Source organism: Bactrocera oleae, chromosome X (assembly GCF_042242935.1).
Source record: "Bactrocera oleae isolate idBacOlea1 chromosome X, idBacOlea1, whole genome shotgun sequence".
Classification (NCBI taxonomy): Eukaryota; Metazoa; Arthropoda; class Insecta; order Diptera; family Tephritidae; genus Bactrocera; species Bactrocera oleae.
In genome coordinates, this window is record NC_091541.1 from 25504738 (window position 1) to 25531700 (window position 26963).

Consider the following 26963-nt stretch of genomic DNA (forward strand, 5'->3'; position numbering starts at 1 on the left):
TATCAAAAGCATAACCACAGTCGGTCTTGTGCTAGGGAAATATGAGGACAACAGCTTTGTCGTTTTGGTATACCATATCCAGCAAAGACTTCAACGCAAATATTGTTACCTCTTACAGAAACAAGTCAAAATTCAAAAAGACACAAGGAAAACTTTTTCAAAATTCGTTTTAAATTTAAATATGACTACAGAAGACATTTCTAATTTAAGAGAACATTTCCTGTCTGATAGTAGAATAAATATTCTTTTGATGACTATTTGTTAGCCCTTAGATCAAGTTTATCAAAACCCAAAATTTTTCTAAAAAGAAATTTACAGGATCGTTTAATAAACGCTTATAATCCTCTGATTTTGGAACTCCATAGAGCAAATATGGATATCCTATGCTTGATGTTCATATATAATTAATTATATTAACAAGTCTAACAGGGGAATTTCTAGGTTCTTAAATGAAGCTATATCAGAGGTAAATTCTGGAAATTTTACTGTTGAGCAAAAACTTAAACATATTGGTCGAAGTTTTTATCAAGCACAGAACTATATGCACAAGAAGCAGTATATTGCTGCATTGAGCTCCATTTTTCGGAACCAAGTAATGCAGAAATATTTATAAATACCTATAAAATGAGGAAAGTGTTCGAATAGTAAAACCTAGAGCGGAACTTCAGATTCTACTGAAATATTCGTAGCCGGTATTTTAGACCGTTCTGTTCAAAGATTCCGATCAGTTAGAAACTCTTTGTTTAGCTGATTTTGCATATATGCATAAATATTTTAAATCTAGTAGAAGAGCACAAGACAGTAATCATGAAAAAGAAGAGAGGGAAGACGATAATTTACCAAAAACCGGGGTTATAATGCCTCTTAAAGACGGTAACGGTTTTGATAAAACACGTACCAAACCTTGTATAATTCGGTATAGAAGGTTTAACCCAGATTCATCTAGAGTTGAGTATTTCCGCGAAATGGTAATGCTTTACTATCCATGGCGGAATGAACAGTAAGATCTCATTGAAAACGATACTGCGCAGACTTGCATAACACATTGTATTCTAATTGAGGAAAATCAAAAAAAAAATATGATGTTTTTGAGCAACGAGATCTTGAAAATATTCTAAAAAGTCTTTAAAATAAAATAGACTTAGAGAAAGGCGGTCAAACTGAGCTAACTATAGTGGAAAATGAGTTCAGAGTGTTTTCACTTCCAGAAATTACTCCAAATATAAATTTGCTGGAGTTGTATGGTGAAGATTCAACAGATAATGGCACTGAATCTGATTGCAATATTCGACTTATTAAACTATAGCGTTTAATTCCAGTTGAGGAATTATTTTCTTTAGTTCAAAGTCTAAATACTGAGCAAAGAACCTATTTGACACATTTGATGCACCAGGTAAAAACTAATAGTCCATTTTATGAGTTCATTGGCGGCGGTTCAGGTGTAGGAAAGAGTCGTTTGATATCTGCAATATATCAAGCTCTTAACTATCGTTACAATTTTACACCTGGATCTAATCCAAATTCCCTAAAAGTTCTTCTTTGCGCACCTACGGGTAGAGCAGCATTCGGAATAGGTGGAATGATCCTTCATTCAATATTCTGGTATTCATTCAATATTCTGGTAATTTAACAGGTCTTCTTGGAATTAACAGAAATAATGAAACAACGGGACGATCAGGCCTTTGCAATTGCATTAAACCATATGGCACCTGGTACTATGACAAATGAGGACATATCACTCATTGAAACTCGAGTAGTTAATTTCGAGGAAGTTCCTGATGATGACATACATTCATTATAGTCCAATGAAGCGACAAATAATTCCAATGCCCTTAAGCTCAGTCGTCATTAGCAGATTAGTTAATGGGCAATTGGACAACTTATGTAAATTGATTTCCAGTGTTATTTTACAGCAACTCTGTGGATTAAATTTTTGGAACCTTCTGTTGGTTTGATAGCACGATCAAAAAAGCCTCATCCTCTAGAAAGTTCTTGGACACCAATTGAAAAAGTTCTCAAATCTTTTCAATGTAAAATAAATGAACAAATTTCAATTGAAATAAGTCTGTTTCCAGTTATTCCGGCAGAAGGAATAACTATTCATAAAAGTCAGGGTGCCACATATAATAAAGTTGTAGTTCATAAGCGACCAAGAACGCCTAGAGCTTCAATATATGTCGCTTTCAGATGAGCTACTACTGCAGAAGGTCTTTTCATCATAGGAAATTTTATTTCTTCTATGAAATTTTCTGAATCGGATCCTGTATTTAGGGAATTGAGGGAATTGAACACAAATAAAGCTGTGACAACAAGTTTCAATTTTATGATTTCCCGAACATCAGTACATCAAATTTTATTTCATTATGTTCAGAGTCTTCATGCTCACATTAATGATATAATATAAAAAGCGACTTTTTGATGCTATCTTCACATATTTTATGTTTTGTAGAACCTTGGAGTTATCCTAGCGAAATCTTTGATATACCAGGATTTACTCCAATTAACGAGATTGATTGGATTGGCATTTTCAAACATGGATCCTTCCCATGTTAATGCAATTACTTTTGAGTCAGTACACAGCTATCATAACAGTATTTGTGTCTCTATTTCGAACTAAAGTTTTCAGAATTATTGCAATAGTATTTCTTTTTTTTCAAATATAATCGAATTAGAATGGTATAGCAATTTTAACAATAGTTTTTAAGACAATTTTAAGAAAAATATGTAAATATAAAATATAAAAGTTGAGAAAAAATTAACTGCAATTGTTCACAAAATGTTGATGTCCTGTCAGAATAAGGATGTTTTAGAATCATTAAATGCGAGGTATCGGCAAGACGCATTACGGGTATTCATAACCGTCTTAATCACCTATTTTATGATATTATATTAATCATTAAATGCGAGGTATCGGCAAGACGCATAACGGGTATTCATAACCGGACTTATCACCTATTTTATGATATTATATTTTATTTTCGCCTACACCATCGGACATAGCATCAGCCTTAGCACTCGTGTATGAGCTGGAATCCATCATGCACGTTCATTATTTTACCACACAAACTTTCCGATAACAGACTATAGTCTGCCAACACGTAATCTTAATAAAATGGCTATGGTAAGAAACGGTGTACCATTTTCAAGGCAATAAAGTGGACAACCGCAGCAACGACCAACCCCTATGGGGACAGATCCAGCCTCTCTAGATTTTGAGTTTCCGAACAAAATGACAGATCCGATGATCATCATACACCGCAAGTAAATCTTTCCCAAACACATCCTTCGTCGTTCTATCCCAGAGCTTTTCCTACAAGTAGAAAAGCCTTTAGTAATCAATACACTGGACTTCGATGACAGAATCTCTGATGAGGAACAGATATTTACCAATAGCCAACTTCAAGTTGAATTAAACCAATTTACGGACACCGTAAACAAAAAACAAAAGCCCAAGAGTGAGCATGAACGTAACACTGAACAATTATTTGATTTGAAACAGAGAACTGATAAACGGAGTAGAATTAGCCTTATATTCCGTCACTTTGGGTAAGGTACAGTTAATCAACCCAATATTGGTAAATAGCGATAAAGTTAAAAACTTAATAACCAATGGGCTCTCTACAAATAAAGATAGCAATAAGCGGTTTACTAACAACCTCAAAATTGAAAATTTTGCAAAATTAAGACAATACTTACTTGATGATACTGCAATCTTAAAAACTATATACTATGGACTTTTCGAAAGTGTAATCAATTACGGAATTATTGTCTGGGGTGGAGCTTACAAAAATGCTCTGCAGCCTATAATAAATATGCAAAACCTTTTATTAAAGTTCTTTGAAAACAATTCAGAAACTAATTTGCCACTTGACATCAAGAAAACTTATATTGTTAAGGCTCTAATACAATACTATGAAAAGTGTAAATCAAAATATCTTACTAAACAAGTACAAACTAGAGCTAATACTCTAACATTACCAAAAATTAAAAAGTCAATTAGCATTAAAAATGCATATTATATTGCAATTAAGTACTTTAACATGCTTCTAAATAATTTGAAGATTCTAACATGTAATAAAAAATCTCTTAACAAAAATCTAAAGTCCTGGATAAATAACTTATCAATATAGTAAATTTTAGCTATCTATTAAGTGTCTCATTTTTGCTCTTACTTGGTATAATTTATAATTTTTATATGTATAACTTTGTTACGCAATATTTAGTATAATATACTATTATCTATACTAGAATATTAACAATATTAGGAAATAAGCTGTTAAATATATTTGTAATGCCCTGGTTCTAGGCACAGATGTTAAACATCTCTATAGACTTGTACCAGATGAAATAAATAAAAAATAATTATTATTGATTATAGTGGCAATTTAACAGATTTCAGAAACATTTATTTTCAAAACATAAAGAAGGGACAAACAACGAAATATGCTGTAACGGATTAAGTTTTTAAATTTCGAAACTAAAGCTCAAAGTCATCGAATGCAAACCTTTCCATTTGAAGATGGAAACTATAAATTTTGTGCAATTTGCAAAAATTCAATTGCATGAAATATTCCCAAAATACGTTTTGCAAATGGTTTAAATTTTCCTAAAATACCAGATTGTCTGAAAAATGTTACCTCAATTAAAGAGCGACTAATTATGCCTAGATTGCTTTTTATGACAAGTCGTCCTTTGGGATATCAGGGGCAGAGTTTGCTCAAAGGTGCTGCTGTCAATATACCTATTCCTATTAACAATATTGTAACATCTCTACCGAGGTCCTTTGATGAGGCTCATGTGATACAAATTCACTTGAGCAGGCATTTGGAATATAATCATGATTATATGACTGAGACAATAAGTCCCGCAAAGATTATGGATAGGTACAATCTTTTTGTGTAACAGATTTCCCATGTTAATCCCTCAGATAATATACCTGTATCTGTAGAGCTAAATCCAGGCGGTCACGAAACTCTTCTGGACAATAGTTCTGTGTAAAACTTGGACTATACGCGTTTAGTTATAGCGCTAGCTGAAGGACAAAGAACAATTGACATAATTTAAGACAATAATTCAGAAGAATTATCGTTTGGAACAATATACGTTGTACAGAAACGAGCTTGCTTTGATAGGAGAGCGTGTTCTTATAAAAAATAAGGATTGCAACAAATTAAAAATAGAACATCCATTTAGATTAGTGTTAAATCTTCTCCTGCGCACTGGGAAGCTGAGAAAAAAGGCAATTACAATGATTCGCCAATTTGGGCTTCCATCCTTCTTAAAAACCCTATCGGGCGCTGAATCCCAGTGGGTTGAGCTTTTTTTCTGTCAAAGAAATATTTTACAGAAGAGGAAAGCAACAGTTTAACAAACAAAGATAGATATCGCTTAATGCTATCAGATGCGATTACTTGTGGAAGATATTTTGACTACCGCTTTCGACAAATTCTTAAGCTTTTTAATGATAATGCCAGCATTTTTGGAGGGCGTTTTGGTAAAAACTTTTTCTGGAAAGTGGTGTTTAAACAGAGAGGTTCCCCGCATGTACAAGGCAAGTATTGGCTCCCATTATTAACCTTTAAGATCTTCAGACATTCCCTGTAGTCATTAATTTCATTGGCAATTACATTCCTGCAGATGGTTCGGTCAACTACTCAGAAAATTAATTGGGTTACCAAAGGCATAATCACAGTCGGTCTTGTACAATAAAAATACTAGGACAACAGTTTTGTCGTTTTGGTATATCATATCCACCAACGCTTTCAACGCAAATATTGTTACCTGTTACAGAAATAATTCAAAATTTAGAAATTCAAAACGTTTTAAACTCAACACAGAAGACATTTCGAATTTAAATGGTTTTGAACATTTCCTGTCTCCAAAATTTTTCTGAAAAGAAATTTACAGAATCGTTTAATAAACTGTGGAACTCCATAGAGCAAATATGGATATCCAATATATACTGGATACATATGCTTGCTCTTCATACAAGTATATAATTAATTATATTAAAAAGTCTAACAGGGGAATTTCTAGGCTCTTAAATGAAGCTATATCAGAAGCAAATGCCTAATAAAGCCATTTTTTCTATCATGCACAGAAATTTCTGCACAAGAAGCAGTATATTGCTGCACTGAGCTCTATCTTTCGGAAGCAAGTAATGCAGAAATATTTATAAATACCTCTCGACCTAAGGAACATGTTCGAATGGTAAAACCTAGGGCGGAACTTCAGAACCAGTTTTCAGGTTCGAGTGAAATATTCGTAGAAACTCTTTGTTTACCTGATTTTATATCAATGTATAAATTTGTTATATCCAGTAGAAGAGCACAAGACAGTGATCAGGAGGAAGAAGAGGACCTTAAAGGCAGTAGCAGTTTTGGTAATAAACGTACCAAACTATGTAAAATTCGGTATATAAGATTTAATCCAGATGCGGCCAGAGTTGAGTATTTTCGCGAAATGTTATTGAGTTGCTCCATGACAAAATTAACAGCAAGATATTGAAAACGGAAAGAAGCAGACTTGCATAACACATCGTATTCTTACTAAGGAAAATCAAAGAAAATATGATGTTTTTGAGTAATGAGAATTTGAAAATGTTATAATGAAATAGACTTAGAAAAAGTGCACAAAATGAACTACCTGTTGTGGAAAATGAGTTCAGGGTGTAGGCACTTCCAGAAACAAACCCAAATATTAATGTATTGGTGTAGATACAACAAACACAGAATCTGATTGCAATGTTAGAATAATTAAACTAACCCCTGAGTAAAAACACGTCAAGTGGACCCCCCATTTTCCACTTGACCATCGAATTTGAATGTGAGTATTTTTTCATAAAGTAGTCATCATGAGCAAGTAATCCCCCGCTCAGTTTTTTAAAATTTTAATTTTAACAACAATTTTTTTTAATTGAAAATTTTTACTACTTTTAGTTAAAAAATTAATAACTAGAAAACTATTGGTGATTTTTTAATGAAATTTTCAGGAGTTATAGTTCAAAACTTTTACTTTGAAAAAATATGTATGAATTTAAATAATTTTTTTTTTTTCAAATTGTTAATTAACTTTTAAGTTAAGAAATAAAAATTTTAAAGACTTCTCCCTCAAAAAATTAAAAAAATTTTTTTTAGTATTTTGCAATAAACATTAAAGTAACTAAATCCGTAAAAAAATTTTACTGATCGCGATTAGATTAAGAAAAAAAAATTTTTATGACGGGCGGTCAGCGCTGCCGGTATAGCGCTGCAGGTATAGCGGTTCGGCAACGCAACACTTAGAATGTGTTGCATATTTCAATTGTATGTTGGGATGATGGTCTCACATTTTGCTTGCAGTAAAGCATCATGACGCTGATTAAGTTGTTTGCGCTTATTGGACCGACCAGGTCTTCTACGGCGGTACGTTCCCTTTGCCATCGCTCACATTTAAAGAATGTGTGTTCAGCGTCGTCTTCAGTCGCATCGTTGTATAGGCATGCCGGCTCTTCGACTTTTCCCATTCTGTAGAGATACTTTTTGAAGTATCCATGACCGGATAGTAGCTGCGTTATGTAGAAGTCGACTTCTCCGAATTTTCGACTTGTCCATAAGTTTAGGTCTCTTATAAGTCTGGCCGTCCATCTGCCGCGACTCTCATTCTCCCATCTTCGTTGCCATGCTGATATCGTTACTTTCTTTATTTGGTCTATTGCGCTTTTGTTGTATTCAGACATGTTCTTTAGCTCCCACAGCTTTTTCCTTTCGTATGCCAGAAGGTCAATTGGGGCATTTCCGCTTATGACTAATATTGCATCACCTGATACCGTTCGGTAAGCTGATGCAACTCTGAGGGCTGCGGTGCGGTATACTCTAGCCAATACCTTACGCCGGTTTTCCTTTTTTAACACATCTGCCCAAATCTCTGCTCCGTATAAAAGGACGCTGATGGTCGTGGACATTAGAAGCTTTCTCTTTTCTTGGCTGGGCCCCCCTATATTGGCCATTAGTCTGCTGAGTTGGGAGGTGATTTTCGCTGCTTTCCCTGCGGCGTGCTGGATTTGTACCCAGAAAGTTAATCTGGGGTCCAGTCTTACGCCTAGGTAGTTCACCGCTTTTTGTGTCCTTAGAGTGTCCGTAATCGTTTGCATACTTATTTCGAGAGGTATGTGCTTATTTGTTAGCAGTAGTAGTTCTGTCTTCTCCGTAGCGATCTGGAGGTTGTGTGAGTCAAGCCATGTTTGTGTCCGTATCATGACCTGGTTTAGCTTTCTTCGCGCATCTTCTGTGTCTCGGGCTGTAATTACTGCTGCAATGTCGTCCGCGTAGCCAATTAGGTACGATTCGTTTGGCATTTCGAGTTTTAGTATGGCGTCGTAGTTGATGTTCCACAAGTCTGGGCCTAAAATGGATCCTTGTGCAGCTCCTGACGTAACCGCTATCTGTCGTGATCCCTCTCTAGTTTGGTATAGCAGATATCTATTGCTGAGGTAGCTCCGCACCACAGTTCTGAGGTAGTTGAGGATTTTAAAGCGTTTTTCAAGAGCGTCGATCATGTCCGCCCATCTAGCGCTGTTGAAGGCGTTTCGGACGTCTAGAGTCGCCAGCAAAACTATTCTTTTGTATTTATGGCATCTACGCTGTGCGGCTTCTACGCTTTCAATGATGCATCTTATAGCTCCTAAAGTTGACTTGCCGGGTCTAAAGCCGTGTTGTCTAGGGGAGAGTCCTCCGGCTTCGCTGATGGCCGCTTCGAGTCTGGGTTTAAGTAGACTTTCATAAAGTTTTCCCGCTGTGTCAAGCATACATAGTGGACGGTATGCTGATGGTAAGTTGGGATCACCTTTTCCCTTACTGATTATCACCAGCCGTTGTTTTTTCCAAGGTTCAGGGAATATTCCGGCTTCGAGGCAGGCGTTGTACATATTCAGAAGTAACGCCGGTCGCTCTGCGGCGATTTTTTTAAGGATTTCTGCTGGGATCCCGTCCGGGCCTGGTGATTTATTAGTTTTGAGCTTTCCAGTGGCCAGTTGCAGCTCTTCAAGGGTGAACTGGGGAATTTGCAGAAGTCTTGTTGTCTGTTCTGGATCACTAATCCTGTTTTAGTGTGTGGGGAAGAGTGCGCTTACGATATGATCCATTTTGGCAGCGGTTAAGTCAGGTGGTTTTGCTCGAACTCCGAGTTTCTTCGATTTTGTACCCGAGTCCCCAGGGGTTTTTGTTAACGTCCTCGCGTAGTTCCTTCCATTTTCTCTTTTTGCTGTCATCGATGGCGTGCTTCAGCTCCTTTTTCGCCGCTTGATATTGCTCGGCTTCTTGAGATGCGGCTCCTCTTCTCCTGGATCTCGTATACGATCTACGAAGGTGAAGGCATGTGCGTCTGAGTTGGGCAATATTTTCTGTCCACCAGTAAACTGCCGTTTTATGGTGATGTCTGGTGTGGTTTCCTCGCAACCCGGTCTTCTAAACGTGGTTGCATTTCCCGTATTAAGCACTATTAGACCAAGCCGCGCAGCCGTTTCTAGAATGTGCTTTCCTCTCGGGTCCGTGTTTGGCATACCCCACTCTATGGCTTTTGAATTCAGGTCTCCGGCGATAATTAATTGACCTTCTATAGACCTGGCTGTATCCTCTATATTGTCGAGCTTTTCTTGAAATTCTTGTATGCAGTCACTTGGCGTCAGGTAGCAGCTAATTACTGTGAAAAGGTCGCAACTGGCCCAGACGAAACCGTTGCTGTTCCCTTTACCTGTGATGGTGATTTTACTTCTTGGGGGTAGCCATATAGCTGCGGTTGAGCTGCTATCTTCTAACCAGGTCCCACTCTCCTTCTTTTTATATTGCTCGCTTATGATGATTAAGTCGTAACCGTTCTCCGTCGCCATTTGCGAGAGTAAAGCGTCAGCAGCCTTGCATCTATGCATATTGGCCTGTAGAATATTCATTTGTTCTGATGATTCCTATATACCGTACATTTTGCGGAGCCGGGGATATGGTCGACTTTTTCGTGTTTAGCCTCTTCGCAGAGGCAGCATGAGGGGGGTTTTGTGCACTCTTTTAATTTGTGACCTGGTTGGCCGCATTTTATGCAAGTGCCTTGTCCTCTCCTGTCGGGCCCTTTGCAGTTCCAGGTCAAGTGCCCTGGTCCAAAGCAGCGGTAGCACCTTTTGGCGTTTTCTTTCAGTCGCAGCCTGCAGTTTACCCAGCCAATTTTAATACGTGTCTTTCGCATCAGTGTGTCAGCTTTATCCTGATGAAGCGTTATATACGCCCTTACCTGCTCTCTTGTGTTAGGTGCAGTTATGTTTATCGTTAAGTCTTCGATGGGGTCCTGTACCACTTCTTTTACGGCCTCTGCGACTTCGTTTTTTGTTGTGAGTGAATCGAGGTCTCTAATCTCAATAGTAGCCTTTGGTTTAAGGTCGGCCACTCTTGCGGAGTTTTGAAGGGTATGCTTGAGTGCAGAAGTTGGCTTTTGCAGTCTGTCCCTTCTCCAGCTCTAATAGAAGCGCCCCGGCTCTTGTTTTGCGGATCCCTTTAATCTTAACATCTACTTCTTTTAGATTTACTTTGCTACGGATGTTATTAAGGACATCGGCGTAGCTATTGCCTTCTGTTGGCTTAATAATCACGGCCTCTGATTGTCGCTTGGCTTTATAATATGCTCTCTGACTTGCAGCTATACTCTTCCCTTGTTGCTTATCTTCTGTGGTTTTGAGTGCTTCCACCACCTTGCCTCCTTCTGCGTGGGTCTTCTTCGTACTTTTGTGCAAAACTTTCTGCCACTGGCCCTCCTTTTCATTCCGTGGTCGCACTGTTTCTCGAGGCTCGACAGGGCTTGTTGCGCGCCGCTTCGAAGTTATTGGCTCGGGGGCCGTGATGCGCCTGCTTGAATGTCCCCGTCTTTTCTCGGCTTCAGCGATGAGCCAGTTTTTACGGTAACTCTTGATTACGTCAAAGAGTTCGTCTAGCTGTGCCGCTCCGTTCTTAACGTCCATGCTGACATTTTTCTGTTTGGCCATCGCCATCTTCATTATTTGTACGATGCCCTTGCACTTTTCTAAGGATTCCTCTTCTGCCTGTCTCATTTGGGTGATATACTCCTGTTTCGGTGAGTTTTGAGTGGCCCGAGGTTCTTCTATGATGGCAGCTGGGGTGCGCTTCCCTTCTCCTTGTTTTGCCGATCCTGTGTGCGTAGCCGGGGTTTTATCCAGCTGTTTTGGAGTGGTGGAAAGTATAGGGGATCTAAGAATCTTACTACTCCTACGGAAGACGGTCCCGTATTCCACGTCTTGGCCATCTTTATTTTGTTGTGTTTTTTCTTGTTGTTCTTTTTGTTGGGGTTTTGTTGTTGTTGTGGTGTATTCATTTTGTTCTGATGGGTCTCCGCTTCAAGCCGCTATCTCCGCGCGTTGTAACAGTTGCCCTGTATAAACCCCGTGGTTATCTATGCAAGCAGGGAGGCCACGCGAGGGTTGACACAAGTCCTTATGGGAGCTTATGTTCAGAGCCAGATTCGGGCACAAATCAGGAGCTCGTCTCAACTGAAACTGTACGGCCAAGAACATATGGCGACGTGCATTGAACGTACTTGAAGACCTGCCATGGTTTTAACGAGACGGAGATGAGGACAGCATTAGCCTACCAGCCATTTCGGTGAGATGTCACTCTTACCTACTGAGGTGGTAGAATGCTGCTCTCACCAGCCCTTTGTCAATCTAATCCTTTCCGGTTTTCCAGTATACCATAATCAGAATCTTACTGGCCTCGATTCTGATGGGCGCTTGCCCAGGGTTTTCATCTTCATCCGTACACATTGGGTACTGTCGCTGTATTGATCCCTCGTCGCTTTGTTGCCTCCCTTTCGTGGGTAGGTTCTCCCTCGGTGCAGCCCCGGTGGGGGTTGTGGACGCTTATTTAAAGGCGGCATCTGTTCGCCTCTCCGCCGGAGGTTCATTGGGCGCGTGAGGCATTTTGAGCCAAGCCCTCCTATCCTGCAGCTCTTGGTCGGGGGCTGCGTATTACTATTCGCAGCTAACCTACTTAGCGTAGGCCGTCCACTATCCGCCAACTGTGACCCCGGTAGTAGCCTGAGCTCAGCATGAATGTGGTAGAACAATATGCATAATACCTACCCGCTTAATAGTTTTAAAGAAATACTTAAGACGGGAATTCCCTAATTCACCAGAATGTATTGAATACCCGCTATTAATATTTCAAGGCCAAATTTTTAACTGGAATGTCCTATTCTTTAAGTATTAAAAATTCATAATTTCTTTAAATTGAATATTTTTGAGTATCTATTGACTTATCCTTAGAGTTACTTAGTAATTATAAATAAGGAATAATACTTCATTTTTTAATTAAAAACATCGTTATTTTATGATTAATTTTATTTCAACAAATGAAAGATAATAAATTAAATAGTTTCTCATAAATAAAAAAAGGAGTTAAATAATTCTTAAATTAATTCATATAACTTATACGTATTGCTCTATTTCTTTTTTTTAACTTTATTGGTAACGATTTTAATGTCTTTGGCGAAAACTTTGCACTCGAGTGATGTATTATTAAGAGCTCTGTAATGATGATATTGGCGGGTATTTTTTATGGTTACACATCGGTCATAACGTAATTTAAACTCTCATGGGAGTCATGATCTTCTTGAGAGCAAAAACCAAAGTTAATTTGTTTATAATACTATCACTTCCTGGACACTTAGTACACTTTAAAGTAACACAATGATGCAGACTCTTGGCAAACAGAGCTTTTAATTAAATCATTTGAGCTTTCTGAAATAATTGTCCCCTCTTTTTTTAATTCATTTTTAAATCCAGCTAATTTCATTTTGAAATTTTGATGGATTTTACACACACACACATTATGAGTTCCACTTTTGCCAGCAGATATACATTTCCGAGGTCGGAGTTTTTGAAATTTGGATAGTTCAATCTTTTCGTCAGGATAAGCTTCTTTAAATTTTTTGTGTATTTCGTGAACATTATATAATAATAGTCGTTTTGTTTTTGGATTTTCTTCCCATTTGTTGCGATGCGAATCCTCGTTCTTGTCGTATTTTTTTTGCAGTTCTCACCATTCGTTTGGAAACTTTAAACTCTTTCCTTATCATTTTAATCGACCAATCTGTAGGAAGCGTAGTCAAAACCTGAATTTTATCAGCTCTACTAGTTTTACCATTGAAAGCAGATTTAAAGTTATTAAGTAAAAGCTCTTTTGGATCAATTTCTTTATTTACATTGTTAATATTATCCGTAAATTTACTCAGTAGGATCTTTTTCTTCGTCATCTTCGATAACATTCACCAAGAATTTCAGGTTTTCGGCCTGAATAAATAGTCCGTTCACATGAATTGCACATATAATTCCCAATAAAATCTTTAAAATCATGAGCGCGGTTTTTGTTATTAAAACTAAGTTTTTAATGACTTTTTTATGATTTTTTTTGTTAAATGGGTTGCAGCATTTCTTAACGAGGCTCATGATTAATTATCAACGAAATTATGAATGGCTCGAGATATTCCTTTGTTGTTCACATAGTTGTAGATACTGGGACATAAAATATTAAGATGCTTTCATATTTATTTCTTTTAGCCGCAAAGGATTTAGTTCGAATACCATTTTATTTAAAACAAGTATTGTAATGTTAATTGGATGTTTTATAATGAATAGAAAAAAATATGGGGTAAAAAAATTATGGATTTTTAATACTTAAAGAATAGGACATTCCAGTTAAAAATTTGGCCTTGAAATATTAATAGCGGGTATTCAATACATTCTGGTGGATTAGGGAATTCCCGTCTTAAGTATTTCTTTGAAACTATTAAGCGGGTAGGTATTATACATATTGTTCTACCACATTCATGCTAATTCACTGCAAGCAAAATGTGAGACCATCATCCCAACATACAAATGAAATATGCAACACACTCTAAGTGTTGCGTTGCCGAACCGCTATACCGGCAGCGCTGACCGCCCGTCATAAAATTTTTTTTGCTTAATCTAGTCGCGATCAGTAAAATTTTTTTGCGGATTTCTTTACTTTAATGTTTATTGCAAAATACTAAAAAAAAAATGTTTAGTTTTTTGAGGGAGAATCATTAAAATTTTCATTTCTTAACTTAAAAGTTAATTAACAATTTGAAAAAAAAGAATTATTTAAACTCATACATATTTTTTCAAAGTAAAAGTTTTGAACTATAACTCCTGAAAATTTCATTAAAAAATCACCAATAGTTTTCTAGTTATTAATTTTTTAACTAAAAGTAGTAAAAATTTTCAATTAAAAAAAATTGTTGTTAAAATTAAAATTTAAAAAAACTGAGCGGAGGATTACTTGCTCATGATGACTACTTTATGAAAAAATACTCACATTCAAATTCGATGATCAAGTGGAAAATTGGGGGTCCACTTGACGTGTTTTTACTCCCCTTTAATTCCAGTTGAATTACAGAATTATTTTCTTTGGTTCAATTTCTAAATATTAAGAAAAGAATCTATTTGACACATTTGACGCACCAGCTAAAAGCAAGGCTCCCGTTTTATGAGTTCAGTGGTGGTGGAGCAAGTGTAGGAAAGAGTCGTTTGATATCTGCAGTATATCAACCAATTAACCATCGTTACAATTTTACACCTGGATCCAATCCAAGTTCCTTCTGCTTTGCGCACCTACGGGTAAAGCAGCATTCGAAATAGGTTAAATGAACCTTCATATAATATTCTCTTTTCCTGTTAATCAGTTGAATAGAGAGTTGAGGCCACTTAGCAATGACATAGTTAATTCATTGTATTCCAGACTTATTGATTTAAAAATAATCACAATTGATTAAATATCGATGGTAGGCGCTCGTATGCTCTGTTGATGACAGATTAAAAAAAATATACAAAAAAGGCAGCCCTTTCGTTAGCATGCAAATCATAGTGTTTGCTGCTTTAAAGCAACTGTCACCTGTTGGAGCTAAAGGCTTAAACTTCTTGGAAAGAGTCAAACTTTTTAAATATTCTGAAACGCAGGGACTGTATAAACACGTGTGATAGATTAGTTAATGGACAATTGGATAACTTATGTAAATTGATTTCCAGTGTACTTTTCCAGCAACTCTGTGGATTAAATTTTTGAAACCTTCTGCTGGTTTGATAGTGCGTTTGAAAAAGCCTCATCTTCTATAAAGTACCTGGACACCAATTGAAAAAGTTCTAAAATCTTTTCAATATAAAAGAAATGAACAAATTTCAATTGAAAGAAATCAGTTTCCAGTTGTTTCGGCTGGAGGAATAACTATTCATAAAAGTCAGGGTGCCACATATACTAAAGTTGTAGTTCATACGCGACCCAGAATGCCTAGAGCTTCAATATACCTATGTATGTCGCTTGCAGACGAGCTGCTACAATAGAAGGTCTATTTATCATAGGAAATTTTATTCCCCCTTACAAATTTTCTGAATCAGATCCAGTATTTAGGGAACTGACAGAATTGAACACAACTAAAGCTCTAACAATGAGTTTCGATTTTTTAATTTCACGAACATTATCACTTCAAATTTTATTTCTTAATGTTCAGAGTCTCCACACTCACATTACTGATATCAAATGCGACTGCCTGATGCTATCTTCAGATATTTTATATTTTGTGGAAACTTGTGAAAGTTTCGAGATACCAGGCTCAAAGAATAATATTGCTAGCTCTATAGAACCAGAGGTTGTAAGAAAATTTATTCAGGCCGCAAAAGCAGTTTTGTTTAAATGTTTCAATAACGATATTCTGGTTATTTACAAATTCAGCTTTTTCTGTCAGACATTTAATTGCAGAACTTCATGAAGTCCTTTCTACTGAGTTATGTAATCAAAATGTGTTAACTTTTGGGGATTTTATCATTTGTCTAAAGTCTACAATGACTTCAATAAGAAATTTTCTTCAAGAAAAAAACTTTAGTTCCCTTGTATTAGAGGAAAATAAAACATATTAATTGTAAATATTTTGATTATGAAACGCGGAATCATTTGTGTTTTTGTTATTTTTAAAGAACTTGTGTATATACAAAATAGAAATTTTATAGTTTAGGAACAAATGAAATGTATTGTATATTGGATAAATGTTATTAAATTAATATATACTTGTGTATACTAGCCGACCCGACAGACGTTGCTCTGTACACACGTATTTAATCCGAATAAACTGTAACAATCAGACCCGTTTTGATTTATGTTTAACAGTTATTACAATATCTAACGTCATTACATGTTCCGTTATCACAATTCGACCATTCGATGCGTATTTCAAGCAAAAGCATTAATTTTCTAGATTTAAGCTACAAATTGTAATAGATTTACGTTGTTTCTTATTAATGGTCAAAGCAAATGCTAAGCGGATTGGAAACCTTTGAATAGTATTATGTGATTTGAAAGTTATTTCATTGCCAGGTACTGTTTGTTGTACTTTGAAATTAATTTCGTTAACATCTACATCTTTTGCGGCTAAAATATTATATGTACCATTAGGGCAGCTTATGATCAACATTATTTAACTAATCTTCTACATAAAATTAGCAAGATTTCCCCAAACCAAAATGACACTTGTTATTCTCGTGACCGAAGAAATTTGAAGCTTATCTACTCGAAATCTCAATGTGGGACTCTGATTTAGCGCCTTTCACAACACACATGATTTTTATAATACAATAGATTCGAAGTTTCAATTGTTATTCTGATTTTGACCGCAGTTGGGACAAACTGAAATCTAAATAGAATATGATTTAAAATTCTATACAGCGACAGTAGCGCAGTCCTTCGGATCCATTCTCGAATCCACCTTAAGAAAAAAAATTTCATTATAATCGGTCAAGCTGTTTAGGAGGAGTTCAATGACATACCCACGTACAGAAGATTTTTTCTATATAAAGATATACAGTCTATGTATAGGAATCTCTGTCACAAATTTTAAAATAACATAGAATAAAAAAAATTACTAATTAAATTAAAGTTGTTAAAATTTATTATTAAGATATTGCATAGATTTTATCTTCTTTTATCGCAGGCTTTGAGCTCGAGGACTGAATCAAGAAATTCCGTAACGGAAATGAACCATATGCGCTCAGTGTTTGCATAATTTTAGGCGTATCGAATTTCGCATATCTTAAGCGGAACAAATCAATTGAAGAGACAGCAGGGTGAGTCAAAAATAATAATAATTTATTATAAATTTATTTTTTTATTGGCAAATAAATATGTGGAATTGAATAAAAACTTAATTACAATAATAAAAATGAACTATTCAACATTCGGAGTCATAATATAGTAACATTATTATTAAGCTATTGCATAGCTTTTATCGCGGGCTTTGAGCGCGGCGACCGAATCAAGAAATTCCGTAACGAAAATAAACACGCGAAATGTTTGTATATCCAGAGAACTTAAAACAATGAGAAGGTGCAAATTGAATTTTGTATGATGCTCGATTGGTTGGCTGAAAATTTGAGATCAAGGAGTTCACCACTTTCTGTATAGTTTTGCTGTTATTTAACAGAAATGAGAATTTTTAACAACGTTCTCTGACAAAATACGTATCTACCAATATAAAGAGAAAAATGAAATGAAATGAATGAGAAAACAAGAAATACAAATGCCATTTCACATATGCATGATTATTTTTTGCCATATAAACGATTTTTATGATGAAAATTTGATAAATTATTATTTTTTTGCACAAATGCTACATTGATAAAATGTGAAAGATTATGCAAAAAATGATATTTTACTATTTTCATAATTTTCTAATTTCAATTTTTACAGAATTAATAATTTATGTATGTACATCAATATGTTATATTATATAATATAATAATATATTATCAATTATCAATAAATACATGTGAGCGCACTGCTCTATACGTAAGTTATATGTACAAATATGCATATGACCGCCCAAAATAAGTAATGCATACACAAATCTACATACATTTAAGCGTACAAATGTAAGTACGTCAGCCAATAGGCAAAATACAAACATTGTTGTACAAAAACAACAATTGTCTCAAATAGCATCAGCACCAGAAATCAATATGGCACACCAACAACATTTTCATTCATGAACGCTGGCGCACAAGCAATAAGCTAAGTCGTTTCATTCATAAAAGCAAACGCCTTACACATCTCCCCGAGCATGCGTTTGCCTACAAGCGTCTTTTCGCGACGATGGCAAAAGCTAAAAATCATAAATTGAACAAATTTCTGATATTCCCTCTAGAAGAGAAAAGTGGCAACCCTGCAAACACAGAAATCTATGACAAAAGTGGCAACAAAGCTTTTGTCGATTTAAAATATTTCACAATTCTAAAATATTTTTCCGTGGCTCGCAAAAATCTTCGTCAATATGTATGCATGCTCATATAAATACATACATACCTACAATGATTTGTTGGCAAAGCTGTTAGAGCGGCAAGGGAAGCGATGACAATCGGCGAGCGTTCGGTTAGTTTTCGGCACTTCTCGGATTTTCTACCAACAACACAATGTTGTGACGCTTTGTCGTCGCGTCAGTCCTTCGACAGATAGACTCTTTGACATAAAAGCAAAAAATGTGTCAACGGAGATTTCACATGAAGAATTGAGTGTACATATATACATACAAATGTGCAAACGACATAAGATATGTATGTCATAATATATGAAAGTACATATTTACGTACATAATTACTTTTACACATGCATTTGAAAAGAAAAATTGAAGCATGAATGTGAAATGCCGACGGCAAAACACAATTCTGTACTTTTGTGACTCCATAATTGTGTCAAGTAAATGAATGATTTTAAGAAATATATTATATCAAAATATTTTTAAATTATTATTAATAACTCACAATAAAGTAAAAATGAATTAACATAAAATAATTTAAAAAATAATAAATAATAGTTCAATAAAAGGGAATATATTTCAAATGGCATATCAAATGCCCAGTTTTGCTCACATATTATACTCTCTTCAATATTCGTCGGTTGGTTATGTTAAGAGAGCGTATGTGTACAGATTCACCGCTGTTATAAAAGCGAAAAATGTTATTTGTTTCTCGTGCATCTGTGGTGAACTCCTTGATAAATTCCTACAAATTGTTCGCTGTCGAACCTGCACCTTCTCATTGTTTTAAGTTCTCTGGTATATCTGTCTACATGCAACATATATGTGCAAATATGTACACTAATTGATTCATGCGAAATGTTTAGGTATGAGCATGCATATATTATATATCGACGCAGATTTTGCGAGCCATGGAAAAATATTTTTGAATTGTAAAGTACTTTAAATCGACAAGAAATATGTTGCCATATTAGCAATTTTTTCTGTGTTTGCGGGGTTGACACTTTTCCCTTCTAGGAGGAACGTCAGAAAGTTGTTCAATTTATGATTTTTAGCTTTTGCCATCGTCGCGAAAAGAGGCTAGTAGGCAAACGCATGTTCTGGGAGTACGCGCAATATTTGTATATACATAATATTTAAATATGTATAAACAAAGTGCATTTATTAGCGAAGAAAGAAATGAAAAGATAGTAAAAGAAAATGAGTGAGTACTCTATATACATGAATTTTATTATTATCACAAATGCAGGCGAATTTCGATGATCAAACTCTTAATATCGTTCTTTTTGTTCAAATTTTTGGATTGAATAACCATAAAGTGGGGCTATTTAGCACAATTTTATACAAGAATCTTATCTAGAGTGTTTCCTATTTAGGTAGCAAATCCTTTTTAATTTTTTTTTTTAAAGTTAACCGGTTCAGCATCTACCTTTTTTAGTTTTCTTTTGTCTAAAAGTTAACGGAGAATTTATATAGTTTTCTATTTAGATGTCTCAAATAGCCATAGGATTGGGGCTATGTTGTTCTATGGTTTTAGGTATGTTTTTGATGAAATATTGAATAGTGCGGCCCAGGTTTTTCATTCAGTGTTTTTAAACTTGAATTAATAACAAAGAAAAAACTTGAATTAATATTTAAGAAAAAAAAAATACTGCATAAAAAATAAATTAATAATTATAATAGAATTGCAGAAGTTGATAAAAAATGTTATGCAATAGCTTTACCACGGCAGTCCCCGAGTGCCACACGTACTTTTTTTTAAGCTAAACATATATTTATAATAATATTGATGTGAGAAATAAAATATTGTATTCCTTGTCAAAACGATTTCTTTTCTTTCTCCTTATTATAATTATATTGCCTTTTATAAATTACAACACCCCACAGTTATAAAGATTAAAAATTATTATATATTGATCGATAAATATGTGGAGAAACTATTTAATTATTTTTTTATGATTTCATGGTATATCAAATTAACAGACTTTTGAACTCTCAATACTAATAAAGTGATTAAAGCCTGTTAGCTCTCAATTATTAAATGTTTTAAATAGTTTTCAATTGAAAATTAATACTCTGATACATCACATTACAAAACATTTCATCAAATACATTTCAATTTCGCACTATCTGTAATGTTCATTGTTTTTCATTTTTCACCTACGCCTTTCGTGTGAAAAGAATATGAATCAATGCTGCCATTTTCAACGATTCAAGCAGTGTTGCTTATAATATGTATATAAAAACAGCATTATTGGTATATTACGGTGCATCTCGACAGGCAATTTGAGTGTTGAAAATCTGTGTTGCTAGCAATACCCCGAGTAAAGGCTGCACATTGCTAATGTTTAGCAATTTATGTCTAAATATTGTAACAGATTTCTCGATAAATCGTCTACATTGTAAGCCACTCTTGAGTTCGATGACTGGATTTTTAAATAAAAGTCGCAATTTAATGGCTATGCACTTATCTTTATTTTTTATTCAAACAACATAACGCTGTACTACTCATTTTCCGAATTCACAACTTTTTACTTATATCTCGACAGGCCTTATATAGTGGATCTTTTCGAATTCGCTAACAAGTTGCATCTGGCAATTTATCGTCGGCTCGTTTTTTTCTATTATCCGTGTTCGTCACAATATTGTAACGAATTTCTCAATAATTCATCTTCCTTGTAACTCAGTCTTGAGTTCGATCACTGGATTGTTAAATAAAAATCTCAATTTAATGGCTATACACTTATCTTTATTTCTAATTTCAACATCTTAACACCTATTGCTCGATATTCGAGTTTACAACTTATTGCTTATAGCTTAATTGCTCTTAACACGGTAACGCTCTAATTAGAACTGTGTTTGCTTCACAAACAAGTTGGGATGACGTTCGTGAATAGGGAATGAGAATATACGCCAAATTGCTTCATTGCAGTTCACGTATCTAACGACTTGATAGCGCGTAATTTCATCGTTGGTATTAGATGTTTGGATACCAAAAACCGCCATGTCGCTGCCTTTCGTAACATATTTGCATATGTATTTAATTGACTTGACCGAATTGCAATACTCAACATTATAATGTGCCTTGAATGTTTTGGAAAGAAGTGGCGAATATGGAACACCCCAACTGTTGTAGACCACAAAATCGTTTCCTTTCACTTTAGTTGTGATAGTTCTACCATTATCATCGGGCGATCGATGCCTATACAGTGGATAACCATCGTTGCCTGTGATGGTCCCTGCCGTAATTTTTCGTGGATACCGTTTGGAGCACTTGCCGTTGACCATGCACGATGATTGGTGGTTGATGGTGCCACACTGCCCATGAATCATATTCTTGATTACAACATCATGTAGGTCTGGGTCGGTTTCAGGATCAGGAATCTCCGCACATATGACGTCATCTACTTGATCTGGCCGAATTCTTTCGACTAACCGAATTAGAATGTGCATGCAGCAAGCCTCCACCGATTCTGTTCAGTCGATCACATCTGATTATTTGAAATTCACTGTTTAAAATCTCATTATCAAAAATGTGAGGTTATAACCATGTTTCTGTAAATCCAATTATATGGAAATTAAAATTGGAACTGTTTAAATACGATTCGGTTAATTTTGTATTAAGACCTCTAACATTTTGATAATAAATGCTTAGCGAATTTTTACCAATCAGTTTTTTATATCGGTGGTTGCAGTTTGACTTCTAAGTTTAGGCTTAAATTCGCGTACAAAAGAGCCAGGTGGCCAGAATGAACTATCTAAGATCTTTTTGAATGTTTCTCGAGATACGTCTATTTTAAACGATGATATACTTCTATCATAATTGAAGTTAAATTTACGGATATTGATATCATCAAATTTTAAACGTGACGAAATGTAAGACTTAATGTCCTCCACCAAGGTATCTTTGGCAAGTCTAGAAATAAATATAGACGTTTTAGGTGGAATAACTACCAAATTTTTAATAGATGCTACAAGTTATTAGGGGGAACCTCTGGAATTATGACCCACTTATTACTATTAGATAGAGCTTTTGGGGAATTGAGCTCTTTGGAAGTTGACGGCTTATCACCTTGAGGGCAAAGAGAAGAGAGATTTATTAGGTCATTGGGCGGAGACGTTCTTTTCTGTACAGAAGAACTAAGTGTTATTTAAACGGAAAGACGTTACGCTTAGGAGCAGGTTTAGAGGCTTCATGAGAATCATTCAGGCACTTAAAAGATTTGAACAATTTTTCGTAGTGCCTAAATTTTTCAGTGAGAGTTACAAGATCTCGACCGATTTCGGCAAAGCCATTGCGTGTCTCCCTATAAACTTTAAATAGATCGATTTCAATAGATCTACAATTTAAACAGGACCAACGCAATCCCTTCAGTCGAGAATAAAATCTTAGATTCTACCTGTCAGTCCAGCACATTTAATATGGGCAAGCCCATCACAAAGCCAGCATGAAACATAGCGATCTGACTCGCCTTCAATGTTACAATTGGGGAAGTTAAAGGACATAATAAACAACAAGAATGAATATCATATAAAAGAGTAAGTAAAACAAAATTTAATGGATGTAGAATAAATTAGTGTGTTAATAAAATATAAATATAAATATAATAAAATAAAACAAAATGAAACAAAAAGCTGACTCGGCACCAAAAATTCGAAAATTTAAACTTTTTAATAATAAAACTTAAGAACTTAAGAACATTTAATACATAGCTTGCAACTCAGAGTTAAATCACTAAATATTGAATTAAATCACTAAAAAATCAATTAAAGTTTAAGAAGTTTGCAAAATTAAACACAATAGTTCACAGCAAAAAATTACAGTTTTATAGCTTGAAGTGTTTCCACCCTGTATGATGGTTGGATAGAAGAGATTCTCCATATCAAGAATATAGTTTTCGAAATATTTGCATTTTAAGTTAAAATTTTACAAATTTTATCTTGCAATTTCTCGATTTATAGTTAACTTTTTCTTATATATTATGTACTTATTATACACTAACGTTTAACTACATTGTTTCTACATATTTATTTTATTTGAATTACTAGCTGACTCGGCGAACATCGTACCGCCTAACAGTCAATTAATGTCGTGTTACCTTTTAGCTGATCTAATTTAGGCTTTGATGAATGTACTACAATGATACAAAATAAATATGAACATAGATAGATACATAAAAGTATTTTATTATGATCAACAATACATACAGAAAGAGAATATAAATAAAAATTAAGTATTAAGTTAGTCAAACACGTGTCAGAAAAAAATGATTTAATTAAAGTATGTTGTGTAGCATGTGATTCACTCGGATTAACTCTGTTTATTCAAGCACCTTGTGGTAAACGACATTATTTGTTTTTTTGTCAGGCGCAAGAACAAATAAGGCGGATGTTTTACCGACACGTTAACATGCCACGTACAATAGACCATGAGAAAAACATGCATTTTCTAGATTGAGGCCAGAAATAGTCAATGATTGGCCCTGTGATTTGTTAATCGTCATGGCGAGGGCAAGACGAATCGGGAATTGAATTCGTTTAAATTCAAAGGGCATATCCGTTGGGATCATCGGAATCCTTGGAATAAGAACTTCCTCATCTTTAAATTTTCCTTTGAGTATCAACGCGTGAATCACATTGTTCATCAGATTTCTTATCACCAAACGTGTTCCATTGCACAGTTTTCGTTGGTTTAAATTTCTAAGCATGATGACTACCGAGCCAAACTTCAGTTGCAAGTTGTGTGGTGGCTTCATCTTCGTTCGTTACACAGTGGATAGATTTGAAAGGACACAGAGTACCTACGATTTGATTCTAAATTATAATATTTAGGTCAGCTACATCTTAATTTTTGGCCGCCAAAATTGTTCGCTCACTTAACCATTTAGTATTTTTGTGGTTAGCAATGATATCCGGATCTTGGAATGACTGGTAGTGTTTGTCGGAAATCGCCAAATAGTAAAATCATTGCACAACCAAAAGATCTCGAGTCATTGCGTAGATCTTTTAATGCTCGGTCAAGAGCTTCCAATGCGCGTTTGTGCGCCATTGAGCATTCGTCCCATATTATGATTTTTGATGCTACAAAACTTTGGCCATCGCGGAGTGTTTCGAAATGTTACATAGCGGTTGTTCAGTAGTTTGAAGGTTTAATGGCAATTTTAACGCGGAGTGAGCCGTACGGCATCCGTCTAACAATGTGGCCGCAATTCCAGAAGAAGCAACTGCTAACGCAGTTTCTGATCTCGCACGTACAGTGGTCAAAATCAATGACAGGAAGAATGTCTTTCCATCTCCGCCAGGGGCATCCAGAAAAAATAAACAACCATTTCCTTCAGAAATTGCATTAATCAATGTATCATAGACTTCTCTATTAAATACGTCATTATGCCGCAATCGGGCGCTGACATTCCTAACCTGGCTAACAAACTATCGAAAATGAGGTAACACATATCTTCGATCAAGAGCAAGGTTATGCATCTCCTAATTCGCCTAAATGTCTTGATTTCTTGTGCTGACACGAATTCGATGTAAAATGTCTTCTAAAATGTTATCTTTGTATTTGTTCCACAGGTCACGTGGGTTCGATGAAAAGCATGTCGAAATGATGATAGCAAATAATGTGCGTATCTGATTTGGAGATGCAGAAACAATTGATTCAGCGATTGTTGTGTCCCAATGAGCATCGTTTTCAAGCAAATTGAGCTCTTGACATGCTGCATGAAATGTGGGGCACACTATACCATTAAAACTTCGTAGTGAAAAATAGAAACATTCATCGTTCTTCGGATGAACTGTGTAAATACGACCAATAGCATCATCATACGACCTGCATGACCAGGAACTGAATGTCCTTGCTTCCGACGTTGAAATTTCTTCGATGTAGCGTTCCAAGTGTAAAAACGTGGCATCTCTGAGTACAGCAACGTTCGTGCGAACGGATCGCTTTGACAAATCGCAAAGAAACTGGTCAGTGTTGTCGCTGGAGGTGTTGCGGCACGTTGAGCAGCATTCGAAGTTGTGAAATAAACTCTCTGGCCGTTCTCTAGATGCACCCGCCAAATGTGTAACAGTGGGATGACGTTCGTGAATAGGGAATGAGAATCCCTAGTAGGGATTCCTCCAGTTCACGTATCTAACGACTTGATAGCGCGTAATTTCATCGTTGGTATTAGATGTTTGGATACCAAAAACCGCCATGTCGCTGCCTTTCGTAACATATTTGCATATGTATTTAATTGACTTGACCGAATTGCAATACTCAACATTATAATGTGCCTTGAATGTTTTGGAAAGAAGTGGCGAATATGGAACACCCCAACTGTTGTAGACCACAAAATCGTTTCCTTTCACTTTAGTTGTGATAGTTCTACCATTATCATCGGGCGATCGATGCCTATACAGTGGATAACCATCGTTGCCTGTGATGGTCCCTGCCGTAATTTTTCGTGGATACCGTTTGGAGCACTTGCCGTTGACCATGCACGGTGATTGGTGGTTGATGGTGCCACACTGCCCATGAATCATATTCTTGATTACAACATCATGTAGGTCTGGGTCGGTTTCAGGATCAGGAATCTCCGCACATATGACGTCATCTACTTGATCTGGCCGAATTCTTTCGACTAACCGAATTAGAATGTGCATGCAGCAAGCCTCCACCGATTCTGTTCAGTCGATCACATCTGATTATTTGAAATTCACTGTTTAAAATCTCATTATCAAAAATGTGAGGTTATAACCATGTTTCTGTAAATCCAATTATATGGAAATTAAAATTGGAACTGTTTAAATACGATTCGGTTAATTTTGTATTAAGACCTCTAACATTTTGATAATAAATGCTTAGCGAATTTTTACCAATCAGTTTTTTATATCGGTGGTTGCAGTTTGACTTCTAAGTTTAGGCTTAAATTCGCGTACAAAAGAGCCAGGTGGCCAGAATGAACTATCTAAGATCTTTTTGAATGTTTCTCGAGATACGTCTATTTTAAACGATGATATACTTCTATCATAATTGAAGTTAAATTTACGGATATTGATATCATCAAATTTTAAACGTGACGAAATGTAAGACTTAATGTCCTCCACCAAGGTATCTTTGGCAAGTCTAGAAATAAATATAGACGTTTTAGGTGGAATAACTACCAAATTTTTAATAGATGCTACAAGTTATTAGGGGGAACCTCTGGAATTATGACCCACTTATTACTATTAGATAGAGCTTTTGGGGAATTGAGCTCTTTGGAAGTTGACGGCTTATCACCTTGAGGGCAAAGAGAAGAGAGATTTATTAGGTCATTGGGCGGAGACGTTCTTTTCTGTACAGAAGAACTAAGTGTTATTTAAACGGAAAGACGTTACGCTTAGGAGCAGGTTTAGAGGCTTCATGAGAATCATTCAGGCACTTAAAAGATTTGAACAATTTTTCGTAGTGCCTAAATTTTTCAGTGAGAGTTACAAGATCTCGACCGATTTCGGCAAAGCCATTGCGTGTCTCCCTATAAACTTTAAATAGATCGATTTCAATAGATCTACAATTTAAACAGGACCAACGCAATCCCTTCAGTCGAGAATAAAATCTTAGATTCTACCTGTCAGTCCAGCACATTTAA

At 35.6% G+C, this 26963-nt stretch overlaps 1 protein-coding gene across 1 annotated transcript; it reads right to left on the reverse strand.

The window, feature by feature from the left end:
* Positions 1 to 9259: 9259 nt before the first annotated feature.
* LOC138858120 (uncharacterized) lies at positions 9260 to 9904 on the reverse strand. The gene has a single exon (XM_070112601.1). It carries the CDS (start codon positions 9902 to 9904, stop codon positions 9260 to 9262), a length of 645 nt encoding a protein of 214 aa, XP_069968702.1.
* Between the last annotated feature and the right edge of the window lie 17059 nt (positions 9905 to 26963).

Coding starts and splice junctions, on each gene's coding strand:
- LOC138858120 (XM_070112601.1), bottom strand. CDS start 9,904: ATGCATAGATGCAAGGCTGCTGACGCTTTACTCTCGCAAATGGCGACG.